General features: G+C 43.8%; 1 protein-coding gene across 2 annotated transcripts in view; it reads left to right on the forward strand.

Annotated features, from left to right (window-relative positions):
• The window catches only part of PDSS1 (decaprenyl diphosphate synthase subunit 1), a 29,795-nt gene extending 12,258 nt beyond the window's left edge, over positions 1 to 17,537 (forward strand). For both annotated transcript variants that reach the window (XM_075587628.1, XM_075587629.1), the window contains exons 3-11: positions 5,191 to 5,323; positions 7,113 to 7,243; positions 7,719 to 7,860; positions 8,660 to 8,771; positions 9,452 to 9,561; positions 11,832 to 11,912; positions 12,037 to 12,150; positions 15,013 to 15,093; positions 15,761 to 17,537. In XM_075587628.1, coding sequence (XP_075443743.1) covers positions 5,191 to 5,323; positions 7,113 to 7,243; positions 7,719 to 7,860; positions 8,660 to 8,771; positions 9,452 to 9,561; positions 11,832 to 11,912; positions 12,037 to 12,150; positions 15,013 to 15,093; positions 15,761 to 15,901 — 1,045 coding nt within the window. In that variant the 3' untranslated portion in view covers positions 15,902 to 17,537. The remainder of the gene's footprint in view (positions 1 to 5,190; positions 5,324 to 7,112; positions 7,244 to 7,718; positions 7,861 to 8,659; positions 8,772 to 9,451; positions 9,562 to 11,831; positions 11,913 to 12,036; positions 12,151 to 15,012; positions 15,094 to 15,760) is intronic.
• Positions 17,538 to 18,921: the final 1,384 nt, after the last annotated feature.

Consider the following 18,921-nt stretch of genomic DNA (forward strand, 5'->3'; position numbering starts at 1 on the left):
TGAATATCACACTACAAACACAGTTTATGATTAACATAATAAAATGGAGGGGAAAAAAAACACCTAGCAAAAATAAATAGTCCTGTAAAGGGCTAGCACAAAGTGTGCATATGTAATGCCCTGAGGCACGGTTCACCGACCGTATCAAGTTATAGCCTCATAAACAGAAAACTATATATACATTAGCTTTTGTATGAAAAGAAATGTATGAGAGAGCAACATATATCAAAGGAATAGCTAGTGTCCTCCGTTAAACTGAACCACTGAGTATGAGTCTCATAGGGAGTATATATGCTGATGGTAAACAGGAAAGTAGCATCAAATACCAATCCTAGTTAGTCAAAGTCAGACTCATTTATTTATTTATTTATTTATTTATTTATTTATTTATAAAATATTTTACCAGGAAGTAATACACTGAGAGTTACCTCTCGTTTTCAAGTATGTCCTGGGCACAGAGTAAAACAAATAATACATGGTTACAAATACAGTTACATAAATGAACAGGGTATATATACAAGACATTGCGTGCACAGTTAACGAAAATATATATTATGAGCGTATGAAACAGTTCCAGACCAGATTAAAATGTGAGACAGCCTTAGATTTGAAAGAACTTAAACTGGTGGTGGATGTGAGAGTCTCTGGTAGGTTGTTCCAGTTTTGGGGTGCATGGTAGGAGAAGGAGGAACGTCCGGATACTTTGTTGAGCCTTGGGACCATGAACAGTCTTTTGGAGTCTGATCTCAGCTGATAAGTGCTGCATGTGGTAGGGGTGAGGAGCTTGTTCAGGTAGCTGGGTAGCTTGCCCATGAAGAATTTAAAGGCAAGACAGGAAAGGTGAACTTTGCGCCTAGTGATGACCAATCTAGTTCTTTGAGCATTTCGCAGTGATGTGTGTTGTAGTTGCATTGGAGAACAAAACGACAAATTGAATTGTAGAGGGTGTCAAGTTTGCTAAGGTGGGTTTGAGGTGCAGAGCCATATACTATGTCTCCATAGTCAATAATTGGCATTAGCATCTGCTGTGCATTACGCTTTCTGACCAGGAGACTTAGGCCTTGCCCCCGCTGCCTACTACAGCGTCCGCTGTAGCGGACGCTGCGCGCACGAGAGCCCTCCCCGCAATGGCGCCGGGCCCGCTGCGAGGGGGGGGCCGCAGCGCTCGCGCGAGAGCTACTTGAGCAGGACTCGCGTCGAGCGATTAGGCACTCCCCCAGGCGGTTCAGCCAATGAGGGCGAACCTGCCGGGTGACGTCATGGCCGCGCCCCCGTCACTCCTCCGCCATGCCCCCCCGGTCTCTCCTCCTGCAGTGAGCTGCAGACCGGGGAATCGGCTGAACGCGCTGCCAAAAGCGCGGGCGCGCGTTACAGCGGAGAGACCGGGGCCTTAGCCTTAGGGAGGATTTGTTCCTGTAAAGTACCCCTAGTTTGGCATAGGTCATGGTGCAGCAGTTTAAATCAAAACACTGGCGCGCCACACACATATACACAAAGGTCTCAATGTGTAGCAACCGAATGGTAAAAAAACTTACATGCACAGAGACACTTAAAATCATAAGTACCCCCTCTCCGAGCAAAGTAGCATAATGTCAGCACGAAAAGCTATGAAAGCGATACTTAGCTTCATGTCAGATGTATCAACAGCTGAGTTATGCTGCCCAAAGGAGTGGGGGGAACGGGAGACTGCAACAGCGGGGCAGCAGTAGTATAGCTGGAGTCGCTGGCGCGCGTGTCAGTGAAGTCCGTTCTGTAGGGTGACGTCACGCCGTGTGATCACCTGACGTACGTTTCGCGCGTGTTCGCGCTTTCTCAAAGGTGAGTGCATGTTGTGAGCATGCGCGATTTATAGCAGATGGTAGTCTTGGCAGACACGGGGAAATTTAACCCCTGTGCTGCCGGATAGTAACCTGTCACAATGCCAGAAGCTGTCCATGTTAGTTGAATTCTGTGCAGGCAAAAAGCGTTTCAGCTATCTTTACAATAGTAAATTTAGTCTGTGTCAGCAGGGTGACTAGCACATAGATACCGTCATAATGAGTTACACACATGTCCGGTGGTTGGAGGAGAAAAAATAAGCTGATTAGTTGTTTGCTCAGCAATGGCTACAAAGCTATGTTAAGTCAATGTTAATGACATGCAGAGTCTTGTACTATTTGGGATCTCTATAAGGTGTATATACATGCTCCATACTGTGGGAAACATATATTACCATATAGCTATACATTACAGAGATCACTGGAGTGAGTCATACTATCCCAAGATGATAAAGTCAATTGGGACAATAGATAACCACAAAATACAGATAAATATAGAAACAGTGTTGATAAAAGGATAAGGCAAATTAACCAGGCAGATACATATTCAGCCCTGAAGTATAACTAAAACAGACCAAGGGAAACGGTAGGGCAAATGGTAACAGGGTAAAAAGATTGAGCTGACAGGAATTGTGAAGCAAACGCACACTAGCAGAGCCTAGAACAAAGGCACACATACACTAAACCAGCGTTTCCCAAATGGTGGGTCGCGACCCGGCACCGGGCCACGGAACCAAAATTGCCGGGTCGCAGCGAGGCTGGCCACGCGATGTCTCCCCCGCCCGCTCAAGTTATAAAAAATGGCGGCGATTCCCCCTGCAGTCCCGCGCGCTTGCGCAGGGCATGCAGGGCCCGCTCCCTTCCTCCCCCCCCGCTCCCAACGTGGGACGGAGGAGGAAGTACCAGCTCCTACTGCGGCCTGCTTCCCCCCGCGGCCAGCTTCCCGAGCTCACCTCCCGTGGCACGCCCTCCGAGCCCATCTCCCGTGCCCCCAAGCCCACCTCCCGTCCCGGGCAGCAGGGGATATCGGGGGCAGCAGGGGGGAAAGCGTCCGGCGTCAAGGTAAGCCACCCCACCCAGTCACTGTCACCCACCCAGTCATTGTCACCCAGTCACTCTCAAACCGTCCCACCCACCTACCGTCTCCCACCCACCCAGTCCCTGTCCCCCCCTCCCACCCAGTCCCTGTCCCCCCGCTCCCACCCAGTCCCTGTACCCCCGCTCCCACCCAGTCCCTGTACCCCCCCTCCCACCCACCCAGTCCCTGTCCCCCCCCTCCCACCCACCCACCCAGTCCCTGTCCCCACCCACCCAGTCCCTGTCCCCCCCCTCCCACCCACCCAGTCCCTGTCCCCCCCCTCCCACCCACCCAGTCCCTGTCCCCCCCTGTCACCCAGTCACTCTCTCCCACCCTGTCACCCAGTCACTCTCTCCCACCCACCGTCTCCCACCCACCCAGTCACTCACCCACCATCTCCCACCCACCCAGTCACTGTCTCCCACCCAAGTGTCCCTGTCTCCCACCCAGTCCCTGTCCCCCCCCTCCCACCCACCCAGTCCCTGTCCCCCTCCTCCCACCCACCCAATCTCTGTCCCCCCACTCCCACCCAGTCCCTGTCACCCAGTCACTCTCTCCCACCCAAGTGTCCCTGTCTCCCACCCAGTCCCTGTCCCCCCCTCCCACCCACCCAGTCCCTGTCCCCCCCTCCCACCCACCCAGTCCCTGTAACCCCCTCCCACCCACCCAATCCCTGTCCCCCCCTCCCACCCACCCAATCCCTGTCCCCCCCTCCCACCCACCCAATCCCTGTCCCCCCCTCCCACCCACCCAATCCCTGTCCCCCCCTCCCACCCACCCAATCCCTGTCCCCCCCTCCCACCCACCCAATCCCTGTCCCCCCCTTCCACACACCCAATCCCTGTCCCCCCTCCCACACACCCAATCCCTGTCCCCCCCTCCCACCCACACAATCCCTGTCCCCCCCCTCCCACCCACCCAATCCCTGTCCCCCCCCTCCCACCCACCCAATCCCTGTCCCCCCCCCTCCCACCCACCCAATCCCTGTCCCCCCCCTCCCACCCACCCACCCAATCCCTGTCCCCCCCTCCCACCCACCCAATCCCTGTCCCCCCCCTCCCACCCACGTGTGTATCAGTGTCTGTGTGTGTATCAGTGTCTGTGTGTATCAGTGTCTCTCTGTGTGTAGCAGTGTGTGTGTGTGTGTGTGTGTGTAGCAGTGTCTCTGTGTGTGTGTGTGTGTGTGTGTGTGTGTGTGGCAGTGTCTCTGTGTCTCTCTGTGTGTGTGTGTGTGTGTGTGTGTGTGTGTGTCAGTGGCTGCGTGTCTGTCAGTGGCTGTGTGTGTGTGTATCAGTGGCTGTGTGTGTGTATCAGTGGCTGTGTGTGTGTGTGTATCAGTGGCTGTATGTGTGTCTGTGCAGGCCCTATAGGCCAGTATAGGCGATAACATTTTTAGTGGGTCACAAAGGAGAAGTTCAAAAATAACCGGGTCACGGAAAAAAAAGTTTGGGAAACCCTGCACTAAACGAAGGGGTTCAAATAAAGGGAGAGAACACAAATTCCTCATTCAATCCCTTTGGGGTGAGGGTTCCTAAAGTGTAAATCCAACGAGATTCTCGTTTAAGAATCTCGTTGTCCCAGTCTCCCCCTCTGCTGTGGTTGGAAACAGCTTCGATGCCAATAAACTGTAAAACCGTAGCTAGGCCCTGATGGTGATTATGAACGTGATTGGCAATGGGAGTATCGCGGTGATTACGAATATCCCCAAGGTGTTCCAATACTCAGTGTCGTAGCTGGCGTTTGGTTTTCCCAATGTAGGTTTGACAGGCTAATTATTATAGTCAGCCTGTTTTGGTACTTTACATTACTGCCAGGGTATCCATTTCCTCCAGATTTAGCATCAGCAGCCTTATTTCATTAGAGACTGGTGATTTTTTTAGACAAAAGTGCAGCCTTACCATAGGTTAGCACTCTGTTCTGAAGGAATCTAGTAATGTGTACTGTGGCATTCACACCGATGTGATTGGATGCAGTGATTCTTTCAGCCACCTTCCGTATTTAATTATTTAGGAAGATTATTTGGTATGTCATTAGGGGCTGGCCCTGGATTTTTGCACCACACCCCTCTATACAACTACTATTTTATTATTGATTAAAAGGATTTTAATATACTCCATTATTACATATTGATCTATCCGAGTGCATTCAAGGGGGAATCTTTCGTTTGTTTGTTTGTTTGCAATATACAGGTCACTTAAATGAAGAGGAGATGTACATAAAATAAAGTGAGGGTGTAGATGCTCCTAATTTTATTTGACCAAACCTCTTTCCATCCCTCCCATGTGTGTTTGCCAGATCACCGTATCGGCGTCTCCACGCAACACAAACCGCATGCTGCTGCAGCAAGACCAACAGCGAGGCCAAATATAAGGACCCTTTCAAACATGGGAGCAGCGGCTTGAATAATCTCTATGAGGATATCAAGAAGGTGATCTGCTTTGGACCATATTATTGGCTATTCTTTGTGCGTGTGTTTGCCCATTTCTGCACTCTGGTCTCAGAGCAAAGCCCCCCCGGCAGTGAATGGGTTAAGATTACCATTGCCTCTCTGGCTGTGAAGACATTACAGAATAAATCCAGATCAAGTCACCATGCCAATAAGCCAGCGTTTGAATAATCGGTGATAAATTGAAGTATTTATCGATAATCCTCAATTAATGCCATTTTATAAAGGTCCCTGCAAAATAAGGTGGTGTTAAGCTGAGCAGAGAAGTTTGGGGGGATTTTACAATGAAGTTTGTTCTCTGCAACTAATTATAGATGTACATTTAAAAGACTTGGGCCTGGATTCACTAAGCTGTGATTTGGAGTTACCTGCCACTGACTTGAATGGCGGTAAACACTGGATCTGTCATCAATAACTCATCGTAACTTGGAGAGTCCCACCATAGGCCCTTACACAATATGCTGTGAAGTTGTTTCGCCATGATAATGGAGCTCAAAGTCTTCCATAGCATGGAGAAGAGGCTTTACAGTATATTGAATTGGGGCCTTATAGTAGGATGTTATGTAATCACTGCAGCAACATAACAGGCATCTCACTGCCTGGGACAGGGGGGAAAGGCCCCAGATTAGTCCCGGTATATAGTTTAGCAAGTGTATGTTCCCGTTGCACACGTGGAGGGCATTGTATTAATTGTTTGACATACCATGTTGTGAAAGTGGTATGAAGACAGCGGTTCACAGATTGCTTGCATACATTTCTCTACACATGTTAGTTTTGTGTTTCATAGGTTGTGATCCCTTTAGTCCAGTTTATGAATGTAAAATACATTTCTGTTGTGTTTATGCATTCATAAGTAACGTATGTGAGGTTAAGAATTGGAATACACCGTGATAGTTCTTCACACTGACATCCTTCACATCCATTGACATGGTCTCTGAATATTTGCAGGCTACTGCATTACTGCATATGTGATCTACCCTCCGTTCTAGTGTGCAAAGCTATCGGACACCAAACTCTTACATAATTATGATGGACCAATAGAAAACATGTTGTTTTGTTATTACTGCACCATGTAAGGAAGGGTTGTTCTGTGGAACCAAAATGGTGTTCGCCGATGAACGTAATGATATTAAATGAGTATATTAAGACTGTTTTGCAGCCCTTGCGTGTCCAAACATTCTTTTTCTGCATTAGTTGACGCTAAGTTTTCTCTACAGACCAATGATGCGCTTTGCACTTTTTTAATTGTTTCAGTGCATTTGATGTGCCAATTTACACAATAGTCCTGATTTTATTTATACAAATATACATCTTTCAATCTTACACACAATCCATCCTTGCCCACATAAGACTAGAGCACTCATATGTTTTTGGAAGTTGGGATAAGCCTATATTTTTCCAATGACAGCCGTTAGAAAAAAGGATATTTATGTTGGAATCAATATTATTGCATTTTGTTTCATAATTTTGTTTGTTTAAGTAATATGTTTCAAAATGCAGCCAACACTGCTTGAATATTCAGACACCACAACATTTGACATAGGAGGTTTAATGTGTTAATCTTAAATATATGTGCCGTATCGGTTAATTACACTAACCATGAGGTAAAGGTTTGTATGACATTACAAATCTAGATTTAATTATGCGGCTTGTTTTATTTTTGACAGCATCTCTCTTGTTTGACTTGATGTGATGTACAGGCTGAAAAAAGCACGATCACTCGGCTCACAAATCTTACAATGCCCTCATTTATTTTGTGTTGTGGTTCTAGGAGCTGTTCATAACAACAAAAGAACTGAAGGAAATGTGTGAATATTATTTTGACGGCAAAGGGAAAGCTTTTAGACCAATGCTGCTTGTGCTAATGGCGCAAGCGTGCAATACCCATTATAATAACTTCCGGTAAGTCTCATGATAATAGCAATAATGAGGATACAGATTGTTTGGTTTGCCTTAATTCGCTCCTCGAGCAAAGATGCAAAAAAGACCCTTCCTGGAAATCCACTTTGAAATTGCATTATATAATTGGCAATTATATTTTATTTTATATTAATGGGAAACCATTAGTTAGGTAGGAAACACCCTTTACCCCTTCACTTTCACACAGGGACGGGCCATCTACCTGTTTTAAAAAGCCTTTTGCAATCTGGGATGTGTTCTGATATGGACATCAACTTGTAAAAGCATACACACTTAAATCAAGAATACCAGCAGAAATCTTTCGCTCTCCCAGGAGCTGAAATGAACACGGTATAATTGCTGCAAACTACTTTCTCGTTGTTCTCCACCAGCACTTGCTGGAGGAGTTGGTGTTGGGTACGAATCATACAGGTAATGGAGCGAGGGGTCGGCATCCATATCCTGTTTGTCCTTGCAGAGGTATACACCCAACCCAACGCTCCATAGCTATCATTGCTGAAATGATCCACACTGCCAGTCTGGTTCATGATGATGTGATCGATGGCGCAAACTCTCGAAGGGGGAAGAACACCGTCAATCAGATCTGGGGGGAAAAAAATGTGAGTCGCGTGTCCATTGTGATCTTTCTGTAAATCCTTATGGTAGTGCAGTGATTACGTTGCCAATAGTCTGAATGCTACACTATTCGGGGTGGTTTATTTAAGAATATTTACTAGGAAAGATGAATCCACGTGAAGATCTCCTTTTCCATGTATGTCCAAAACCATTAGGTTGAACTGCATGGCTTTTCCTGGCCGCAAAACAACCGATATGAGGCCCATTTAGTTAAATAAGAAAAGCAACCACTTTTCTTTCTGATAAATGTTCCACTTTTTGTTTTGTTTTTCTGATAAATGTTCCACTTTTTTCTTTCTGACAGCCACTCGTCCATCATTCTATGTTATGGAGATTCCAGACAAGGGGCTACTGTGGCTTCTATGTACAAAAAGGGCCAAGCTGTACGGTCTGAAGGCAGCATTATGGTTTAGAGCAGGCCTGCACAACTCCAGTCCTCGATGGCCGCAAACAGGCCAGGTTTTCAGGGTATCCCTACTTCCGCACAACTGGCTCAATTAGTGTCTCAGTCATATTGAGCCCCTAATTGAGCCAGCTGTGCTGAAGTAGGGAAATCCTGAAAACCTGGCCTGTTTGCGGCCCTCGAGGACTGGAGTTGTGCAGGCCTTGTTTAGAGTGTCTTAGTAAATATGGCCCCTGGCCCAAAACATCCTTATCCTCCTTGTCCTTTGCACAGTGATCAAGCTAGAGTATACAGAGCATGCCGCAGTGTACCATCTTCCATGTTTGTTTAAATAGTGCTGTATATTCCCCCAAATACACGTCTTTTGACTTTGTTTTTAGGCTGTTCTTGCTGGAGATTTCATTCTTTCTGCAGCTTCTGTGGCCTTGGCACGCATTGGGAACACAACGGTTATATCTGTGCTTTCTCCAGTCCTTGAAGATTTGGTGCGTGGTAAGGCTATTGTTGTCCTTTTTTTACACAGCCTTTTTATTTTGTTTCTGATCTTTATGCTTATTATACCTGTTCTAAAATAAAAGCATAATTCATAAGCTGTTGATACTAAACCAATGTGTTTAAATAACCAGACTTCTACAGACTAACAAGATGTCATTTGTAAACACAAGTAACACTGTTTAGAACTACCCCCTGGGATGTATTGAGAATGTTGGTAATGCTGACACGTATATGCATATTCATTACTGAACATTTTTCATGTAAAATTGAAGTTTAGTTGGGTTACCCTTCATTTTGATAACATGCAGTGAGACTTTTGGTTACAAGACCAAAGTTGAGATCCGGTTGGCTGTTTCACACAAATAAGGCCCCGTGTCCAGTTATAAAAAAAAAATGTTCCTCGACATGCAGAAAATAACGACCGTAACCTTCGCGTGTGATGCATAGAGCAAGCAAACCACGTGCTACAAATGAAGTGTTTCTGAACACTTGTGGATATATTCTTTTTCTTTCATAACCACACAGGCCTGGATGACATTTCCTGCAGTGTATTGCTGACCGTTAAGCCTTTAACAGCCAGAGGCCAGTGATCTATGCATTGTAGGCCCTACAGACAACGAAAGGGTTCAAATGTTCTCAATCACAATGGTGTGTTTTTTTTTGTTTTTTTTCTCCAGGTGAATTTCTTCAATTGGGCTCAAAAGAGAATGAAAATGAAAGATTTGCTCACTACCTCGAAAAGACCTTTAAGAAGACTGCAAGCCTAATAGCCAACAGCTGTAAAGCAGTATGTACGTTCCGTGTTTTCTAAAGTTACCTGCAGCAGATGCAGTGTTTGTGCTTCTTTTACCTTTGCATAGCTTGCTGTGCTCTGAACCATAGTAAACCGGAATTGGACATTTGGCTGCGGCCGTTTCGCCACGACCAAATGACCGCCTGCGATCAGCCGCAGCCCATCCATTACCGGCCGCTTCTACAATAAGGTACATTTTCATTGCTTTGGGGGTTAACTGTAGAGGCTTTAGTGGTTAGGGTAGAGGGTTAACTTTAGGGGATTTAATGGTTAGGGTAGGGGATTAATTGAAGGGATTTTGGGTAAGAGGTTAAGGTTTTTAGGGTAGGGGGTAGTGTCTGTATTGGGGTTTAACATTAGGGGATTTAATGGTTAGGGTAGGGGATTAATTGAAGGGATTTTGGGTAAGAGGTTAAGGTTTTTAGGGTAGGGGGTAGTGTCTGTATTGGGGACAACATTAGGGGGTTTTAGGGTTAAGGTTAAGGACTTGCCTTGGAGGTGAAGTGGCCGGCAAAAGGTGGGTTGCTGCCAAGCGCCGGAGGTCATTTGGTCGATGAAACAGACGAGACCGAATGTCCGAGACCTTGGTAAACCATTTACAGTTTCTTATTGCTGCACAAATATTACCTCCTGCCACTGGGCGAGGTGTTTGAAGGTGTTCAGTTGTCATTTGGGCTTAAGAAATATTTTAGTGGAAAGAACACAGCCTTTGAAGTAGGCGGACATAGTTGTAAACGTAGTGGCCCCTCTGCTTGCAACCATGCGCGAAATCACTATCTCGCTGTGCATCAGGCATAAAACATGAAGGATTCAACGTATTTGCAGAAATCTGCAGCCAGTGCTCTGTAGTTTGCCAGTTTTAGTCACTGGTACTCTGAGAATCTGGCAGAGTAAAGCCTCCAAGTGGTCTGTTCCGCCACTTCTCCCTGCTTGAGATGAATGGTGAAGTCATGCATTTCAGCTGTCTGTCCACCAGATGGCAGACATAGTCTCTATAATAAATAAAATGGAGGAGGAAGCCCCAAGTGGTGGGACTTTGGCGAGACTTTGGAAGACTTGATAGAATTGGGGAAGGTGGTCAGCTTGAGAGAACATAAATTAAAATAAGTCACAGTTCTGTAGTAATAAAAATTGCATAATATAACCCATCACTGTTGGTGTTTTCGAAATCATTGGTTTTAATCTATGTATTTTAAATGAGCCGTTTGGGGAAGGGGAGGTGGCCCTGTTATCAAATGAGACTCTTGCTGCAGCCGTTGCTTAATTTTTGAGCAATACTTTTACTGATGTAGTTCAAAGTACTAGTAACCATATTGATCCTGTAGATTTGTTGTACGCTCCGATTCCCTTTAACACATCATTTTATCTATGAAGAACTCTGACGTTGGTTCCCTTAATGGTATCACCGTTTTCAAACAACTCTGCATGTCACTTATAAGAGAGGTGTTACACGCATCGTGGGATGGACGAATCCTGGGATAACTATTCCATATTTGCTAGGACTTGGATGTGAACAATTAGCCTCCAGAAATATGTATTTGTAGTAGGTAATATAGTGCTAATATATTTTAGAATCCTAATATTCATAGAAATACATGTATTAAAGCTCCGTTCATTGTAAGTGTTTTTATATTGCACTGACTGGGTCTACGCATGGGCACAAGGAATCTCTGCTTTCCGTCTCATTCCAGTTCCTGAGCAATACGTAGATCAGGGCTCTTCAAATGGCTGCCCACTGGCCACATGCCACCTTGATCTGGCCCTTGGAGCTGTCCAAACAAAGTATGAAATTAGGAAAAGCAAAGTGCTATTTTTCACACTAAATCTCACTTGTAAGTTTAGGTGATTTTAAATACATATTATACTTTTCAGGTTTTTAAATGCATCTAAAGTTACATGATAACCTTATGACCCTTCTATTGAATATGTTCTGATCTGGCCCCTTTGGAGAACTGGTTGAAGAGCCCTGAAGTAGAAGGTGGCTTCTCAAGGCCATGTTAACCCAGCGTTTAGGCTTGGAACATGTTTTATCATTTTAAAGATGCCTTTGCCACTAGGCCATTCCTTCACTAAAACAACTGTGAATTAAAAATACACCAGCACATGTAAGGGATCCCTCTCAACGTGACGACATGTCAACGCATTTTAAGCTTTTGACACTTGTTTGCGTTTCGTGTCTCTGGAATGACCTAGAACTAATTTGTATGCAGACAAGATGATGCCACTGCTCACCATGTTCATTTAGATTCTGTTTTTATTTGTAGGTGTCAATCTTGGCCTGTCCTGATCCAAAGGTTCATGAGATTGCATACCAGTATGGGAAGAATGTAGGCATAGCTTTTCAGGTATGCACGTAAACCCTTCTGTGGCAAAGTAGACTAGTACCACAGTAACGTTCATATCATGTGAAACCCCACCATTAATGAAGGACAGAGCTTGCCTCACAGACCATGTTTCTTGTACTTCCAGCTAATAGACGATGTGTTGGATTTTACATCTTGTGCTGATAAATTGGGAAAACCAACCGCCGCCGATCTCAGACTGGGATTGGCAACAGGCCCTGTTTTATTTGCTTGTCTACAGGTAAATTCTTGTTTGGAGAACTATGTGCAAGAGTCATTCCCACTGACGGCCAGCGACTGTCATGGAGATCTTATTTCTGGCATATTTGTTTTTAACTGTTAAAGTGCCTCATTGTTTCCTACTGCCTTACCTTCTCCACTTTAAAGGAGCCGTTCTAGGGGGTTTAAAAACAAATTATTATTTTTTGCATAGCTGAGCAGTGAGTGTGTGGCGCAGAATCACATTAATTTCAGCTCCCGAGATACTTACTGTGAAAGTTGCGCCAGTAGCATCCCCTCCATGGGGAAATAAAATGGCGTCTCTCGTCTACATTATGCGGGCCAATAGGAACCCTCAACGTCCCCTGTCTGCTTTAAACCAGGACGTAACCGGTGGCACCTTCCCAGGTATCTCAGGAACCAGGGGGTCCCTAGATAGAGAGATCCATCCTTTGCACTCCCATCCATTAGAGAACTGCTGCTGCTTTTAAATGTGATTTGTTCTATCATTTGCTTCATCTTTGTTCACGGTTACTCCCTTCATTCCTGCTTACGGTCTCGTCTTTTTATTTATTGTACTTCTCTATGTGCTCTTTCCCAGTATAGGCCCTTCCTTAGTATTACCGGAGTGATGTAAATAAGGTACTATTGTTACCTCAGCAGGCGAGCGTGCACCATGTTAGGTCGTTACACCCGCTGGGACATGAGCCATTACAATAATTACAAATCTTTTGTTTGCTTCAGTGCAGAATGTGCGTCTTTGTGCGGTGGACAGAATAATAGTCCATTACCAAAAAGGCACTGTAACAGTTTTATATTTAGAGATGTCTCATAAGATAAGCCACAAGGGACAAGTAAAAGCAATCCCTAAGGATAGAGTAGACTGTTTTGATGAAGGTTTTCTAGCTTTATTATAATGATTGTATTCAGCGTTACCTGTTCTTCTGCAGGACTTTACTTTGTGACCCCAGTAGTGTAAGATTAACTCATTACGTTCCAATTTCTTCACCCACTGGCGGTTTACCAGAACTGCATGTGATCTTAGCTTTTGTGTTTGTGAATAAAATTGCTTTTAAACATTTGAAGATGCCTGCACTAAACATAATGCATCTATTGTACCGCTTTCCCTACATATCAAAGCATTGTCAATCATCTATTACTTAAAATAGATCTTTATGCTACCATTTTGTTTTCCGGTTTTTATTCTAGGTCATAATAATTACCATGCAGTTTTAAGACTGCCAGTAGATTCTCTGAGGTGTTTATATGACACACCGTTTTATTTGTCGGGGCTTTGTTATTGTGTGATATGTAAGACAGGTTCTTACTTCTGGTGCAGATTATTAAAAGCCAGAGAATGTCACATCTTCAATGTGGTGGAGAAAAATGTCAGTCACAGAATGTGATACTTCCCATTCCAATAAGCGCAACATGTAACTCCTCCTCCAACTGACAGCAAGTCGGAAGCTGATTCATATGGGACAAGAATGGAGCAAAGTACTTTGACACATTGGCATTGAATGAAAATATCCCAGTTTAATGCATATACCCCTCAGAATTCACCTTAAATACTGGAAATACTCCATGCTGTCGGGAGGCCTTCTGAAGAAATATACAAGTGCCTGTGTAGATTAACCTGTTAGTAAGAGCTGCAGCCAGTTAGTGTGCCTGATCCTGCTTCAGGCTGGGGCCATAGAAGGGGTAGCAGGGCTGGACCGCGCTGACGCTGAGGCTCGCCTGCTGAAATCTGCGCGATTTCATGCCCATGCAGGCGAGCCAGCGGGCGCGATCGGGAGGCGGGGGGAGACTGAGGGAGGCGGGGCAGTGACGTCGCTGGGCCAATCGCCCGCGACGCACCGACGTCAACGTCTCGTGGCTGCGCCGCGCTGATTGGATGTTTTCAGCCGACAGCGCTCTGAAAAACAGTTTGGCTGTCGGCTGAAAAATCCAGCGCCTCAACACGCCTGCGGACGCTCGCGTGAGCCCCCTCTAAAGACATCCTCATGGACTCAGCCTCACTAGTGACAGGTGGGTTAGCGCAGTGCCAGTCGCTGAGGGGAGGGGGGGTGGTGTGGGTGCGGCAGAGCGGGGGTGGCAAAGGTGGGAGTGAGGTGATGCTCTGCTCGCCCCTCTCCATGATCGCAGGGGGAGGAGTGTGATGGGACAGTTAAGGAACTTGCAAACACCTAGTTATGGCTCTTATCACATTAAATGGTTTCACCCTGATGAGGACACTGCATGGGCCAAAATGGTTATCATAATGTACAATACCTGTGTTTTTTTATTAACGTTGCTGAGCATCTGCAGCAGTTTTATTAGCAACCTTTGTTAGCATTCTAAGTGAAAACAATTTCAGCAATGGTTGCACATTGCCTATTGGAGGTAGACCTTGAAAACAGGCGTTGAATGTTAAGCACAAATCATTTTCTGTACGAGTTTAAAAGTTAAGCATCGAGCCATGTTCTACCTCTTACTTTTTAACCACTGTATTATTTCCCAATGATTTTAGCTCTGGAGATCAGCACAAGTTGTTCTTTAATATGTAGTCGAACTGAATCGCACAAATGAAACTTGTGACTGTTTTGGTCTTGCAGTTTCTTCATTATTGTTTGGTACTATTCCATAACCCCTTTCTTTTACTTGTTACACCAATACAAGAATATCTATGTTGGGTCTAATTGGCCTTTGAAACATGTTACCAGTGATCAATCTGGTCTTTGGTAATAACTAAACCTTGTATTGCTCGCCCCTATCAGATTGTTCAGTAGTAAGGGAAGAATGCAAGTTTATAGATTTAAACTAGCCCACGTTAGATGATTAAAATAATGAATCTGTCCCTCAATGACAAAGATGTTAAACATTTTCTACTGCATCCGATTTGTAGTTCCCGGAGTTGAATGCAATGATAATGAGAAGATTCACTTCACCAGGGGACGTTGAGCGAACGTGGCAATATGTCCGTCAGGTAATGGTCCCTTCTAGAATAGACCTAACCTTGTACTGTGTTTCTGGTGCGATTATGTGAGGAAGTGGCACGGCTTACACCGAGTAATGTTTTATTCCGCTGATGTGCAGACTGTATTTGTGAACAGTATATTACACGGAGGGTTCGTGTTAATAGCAGCAAGGTTCCCCAGAACAATTTAGTTAAACCTTTCTATGCTGACTGAGATTTTAACCACTATATATATGGGTTGACGCACCAGTCGTAAAGTAAAGGGGCAGTTCCTCCTATGAGCAACGTGTACTAATGGCTGGGACAGGTCTGTGTGATTAAAGCATTTATTTTTTTAATACCATTACACAAACCTAATACCTAAAATAGTTTTGGTTTGTAAACATAGTGAGCTGAGCCTTGGGGGAGGGGTTTCATTTCCTTTCGCTAATCTTTTGTCTGATAAAGTTGTAAACACTATTTAGACATTAAGCAAACAAATGTAACCATAAAGAATTTAACAGTGTAATTAAAAAGTAGGGTGTGGAATACATGTGCATAGTTAAGTATAAAACGTACTCCCTAATGAATGTATGCCCTGCGGGTCCCTCCAGGGACCTTATTGCTTTTAGGTCATGGAATTAATTAGAAGTCACAAGCAGTGAAGATATTCATAGGATTGTTTCCCTTTCAACAGAGTGACGGTGTTCACCAAACAACCTACCTCGCACAGCGGTACTGCAGCGAAGCAATCAAAGAGCTCAACAAGCTGCAGCCGTCCCCGGAGCGAGATGCACTCGTTCAACTTACAGAAACTGTGTTGACCAGGGACAAATGATACCTGAGAACTCGACTCTTTCTGGCAGCTACTACCAAACAGTGCCTAATGCAACACTTAAAGAGCACAGCTGCGGATTGCTTCCTGTGCAGGACACCCCCCCCCCCCCCCCAAAAAACTTGTTTTTAAAATCTTAAAATGTCTAAATGGTTTTCTGCATTAAAGCACTGAGGGGGGTTTTTATTGTTGGATTTTATTGGAGGAAGCCATCACGGGTATATATAATATGAGCAGTAGTAGGGAAAATTGATTTAATGATGGTGTAGTGTATTTTCTTCGTCTCGTCAGCATGAAATTGTTGAATTATGGAGTTATGATTTATGTTCTGTACATGTGATACGGGGAAAATGTCAACCTAAATCAGCTGAAATTATTTTTATGGGGTATAAGCCCCCCCACTAAAATCCAAACATCTTGCCCCCTGAAATGAATGCTGTGACATACAGTAAGGTTCCAACATTTCAGTCCACTTAATGACCCTAAGTAGTCTTGCGTTTTTACATCAACTTTGCTAGTGTTAATTGAACGTGACCTTTATTCCATGTTAAAGTAAGGCACACGAGACTAGTAGTGTTTGGTATAGTATATATTATTATTTTTGTATACTTGCTGATATTTGGTCCAAAGTGTTAATGTTATGTTTTCTCTATTACTGCCCCATAGATATAATCAGAAGCATTTCACTTGTGCCAGAGCTGTCTGTGTTGTATTCGGGTGGCTTAAAAAGCCTTGTTTACATTGGTCATCGACTTGTGTGCAAAGGCCAACTTGAAAATAAATACAGTATAATGAATGTATCCAGTATTGTGTTCCTACAATATCTGCATGTTGAAGCCAAATGTACACACATTACAAAAAATACATTTATCAAGTGCATTTCCATGTATGATTGTATCACTCAAGCAACTGCCAACTTTATATAGGAGAATGGTTTATTATAAAAGACTGTACATAAAATTAACAGGTTATATACAAATGAAAAGCATTTCCAATTTGAAACACGAATGGTATAGGCTTCTGTTTCAGAAAGTTTTATAACAAAGCATTCGAATTATGTAAAGATGGTGAAAGGTAAAAGTTTTAGGGTACAAATGCAATTTCACAGCAAAGCCCTGCATCCAAGCTAACCGTTTAACCTTTATCACTTTTAGCCTTTTGGTAATTGGAAGGATCTGAATATCAACCCCCTCCCCCCCTAATTTGATGCCCTCCGAGTACTGCAGGGTGATTGGGAGAACTAAATCTTTATAGTTCTGACCGCTCAGAACATGCAGACATCATGCAAAACAATTCAGCAATGAAATGGTTGGAGCATTTCCACCACACCCACGCACTGAACATTACTTTATTAACAGCAATTATCTGCCAAGTGTACACGATGCCAAACTTGCAGGGCTGCTATCACCTCAGTGCAAATCGTTTGCATCTCCCGGCGAGTCCGCTTAGAGGGCTTGTAGAAAAGTTGGGAGTCAAATGTCTTCACACCACAATCTTGGATTTGCTGCCCGTGGTCCCTTCTGTTCAGCGATGACATTCAAAAACAGGTAGTGGGGGTCATATGCATGTTTGTTTTTCATAGCCCTCCTTGTAAAAAGCACATTGTACAAATATTGGTCTGGATACGTTTGGCCCCCATTGCTTCTAATCAAAAGTCTTGGCACGTTAACAGTTCTTCCAATGTAATCTGTGCTGGTTTGTTGCTTGGTCACAAATATGCAGGAATGTTTTAGCAGACATTGGTAATATGTGGAAGTTCCTATTTAAAGAAATACTGCCGGTTCTGAACATCCAATAGCAAAATGATCCATAACTAAGAAAAGGACATCATGTAATCTGTGGCTAGTTCAAACCAATAAAGTATATCCCCACTCTACTTAGTGCCTGGCTGTATTAAACTAAACCCACCCCTGTGTGAAAGTAAAAATCCACAAGTGTCATTACTTTCAATGAGAGCTTCACATTTATTGTGCTGAGACAGTCGTGTTGTAGTAGGCACTATGTTACTGCAATTGTTATATAAACCGGTCATGTTAGAAGTGTGGGTTATATAACATTGATGCACGGTAGGACAGTCCCCAAAAAAGTAGGCAAGAAATTATTGAAATGCAGAATCTACATTTTCATACCTGAAATGCTGCCAAAGCAGCATTCCTCACTGCACTTTAAATAAAATGTGTTTTAATATATGCAGCATTTGATTTCCTTTACTGATAACTAAATAGCTAAGCTGCCGATCGATCAGTAAATATCCTGCTCGTTGGGTTCACATAATGGCCACCTTATAGTTTGAATCAATCCTTCGTCAGTGGAACTACAATATAACCGTATATTACAACGGTAATATTGTTTATTGTTACAGCTTTCAACTCATCCTGTTGGGAACACAGCAACACTTCCCTGTCGGTGATGAATTTGTTGCTAAAGCTCTTGTAATGCTGGGCTCAAAAAGGTGGTGTCAGAACCTCCTACAGCAACCAAAAGGAAAGGATGCTCAGTACGTTACAACTAGCATTGGAAAAAAAAATGCAGTAAGTATTTTATACTAAGTATTTATTTTTTTAAATCATAGGATTTTGAATGTTTTGCTGCTGCAACTACTGTAAGAGCTTGCAGCAGATGGCAGTGTATTGCACCACTTCATTGCCAAAGGTGGATGGAGCACACTGCATACAAAATGCATGCCTCATGTTATCCCATTAATATTACAGCAGTTCTAAATCACAAGTTATCAAAGAAAAGTTATTTCAAATAGGCAGTAAGTGTTACGGTGCAATCCCGGTTATTCTTTTGTAAGGTATACAGTAAATATATTGAAAATGGGCCTTTTAGGACGCCATGTTATATCCCCCAAAATCCATGCATATAGCTCTAGAGTTTATCATCAACAAATACACTGCAAAATTTGAAAGGTTCATTTTAAATTACCTTAAAAAAAATTATATTTTTTAATGTAATTTTTTTTAAGGTAATTTAAAATGAACCTTTCAAATTTTGCAGTGTATTTGTTGATAAACTCTAGA

The sequence above is a fragment of the Ascaphus truei genome, chromosome 2 (assembly GCF_040206685.1).
Source record: "Ascaphus truei isolate aAscTru1 chromosome 2, aAscTru1.hap1, whole genome shotgun sequence".
NCBI lineage: Eukaryota > Metazoa > Chordata > Amphibia > Anura > Ascaphidae > Ascaphus > Ascaphus truei.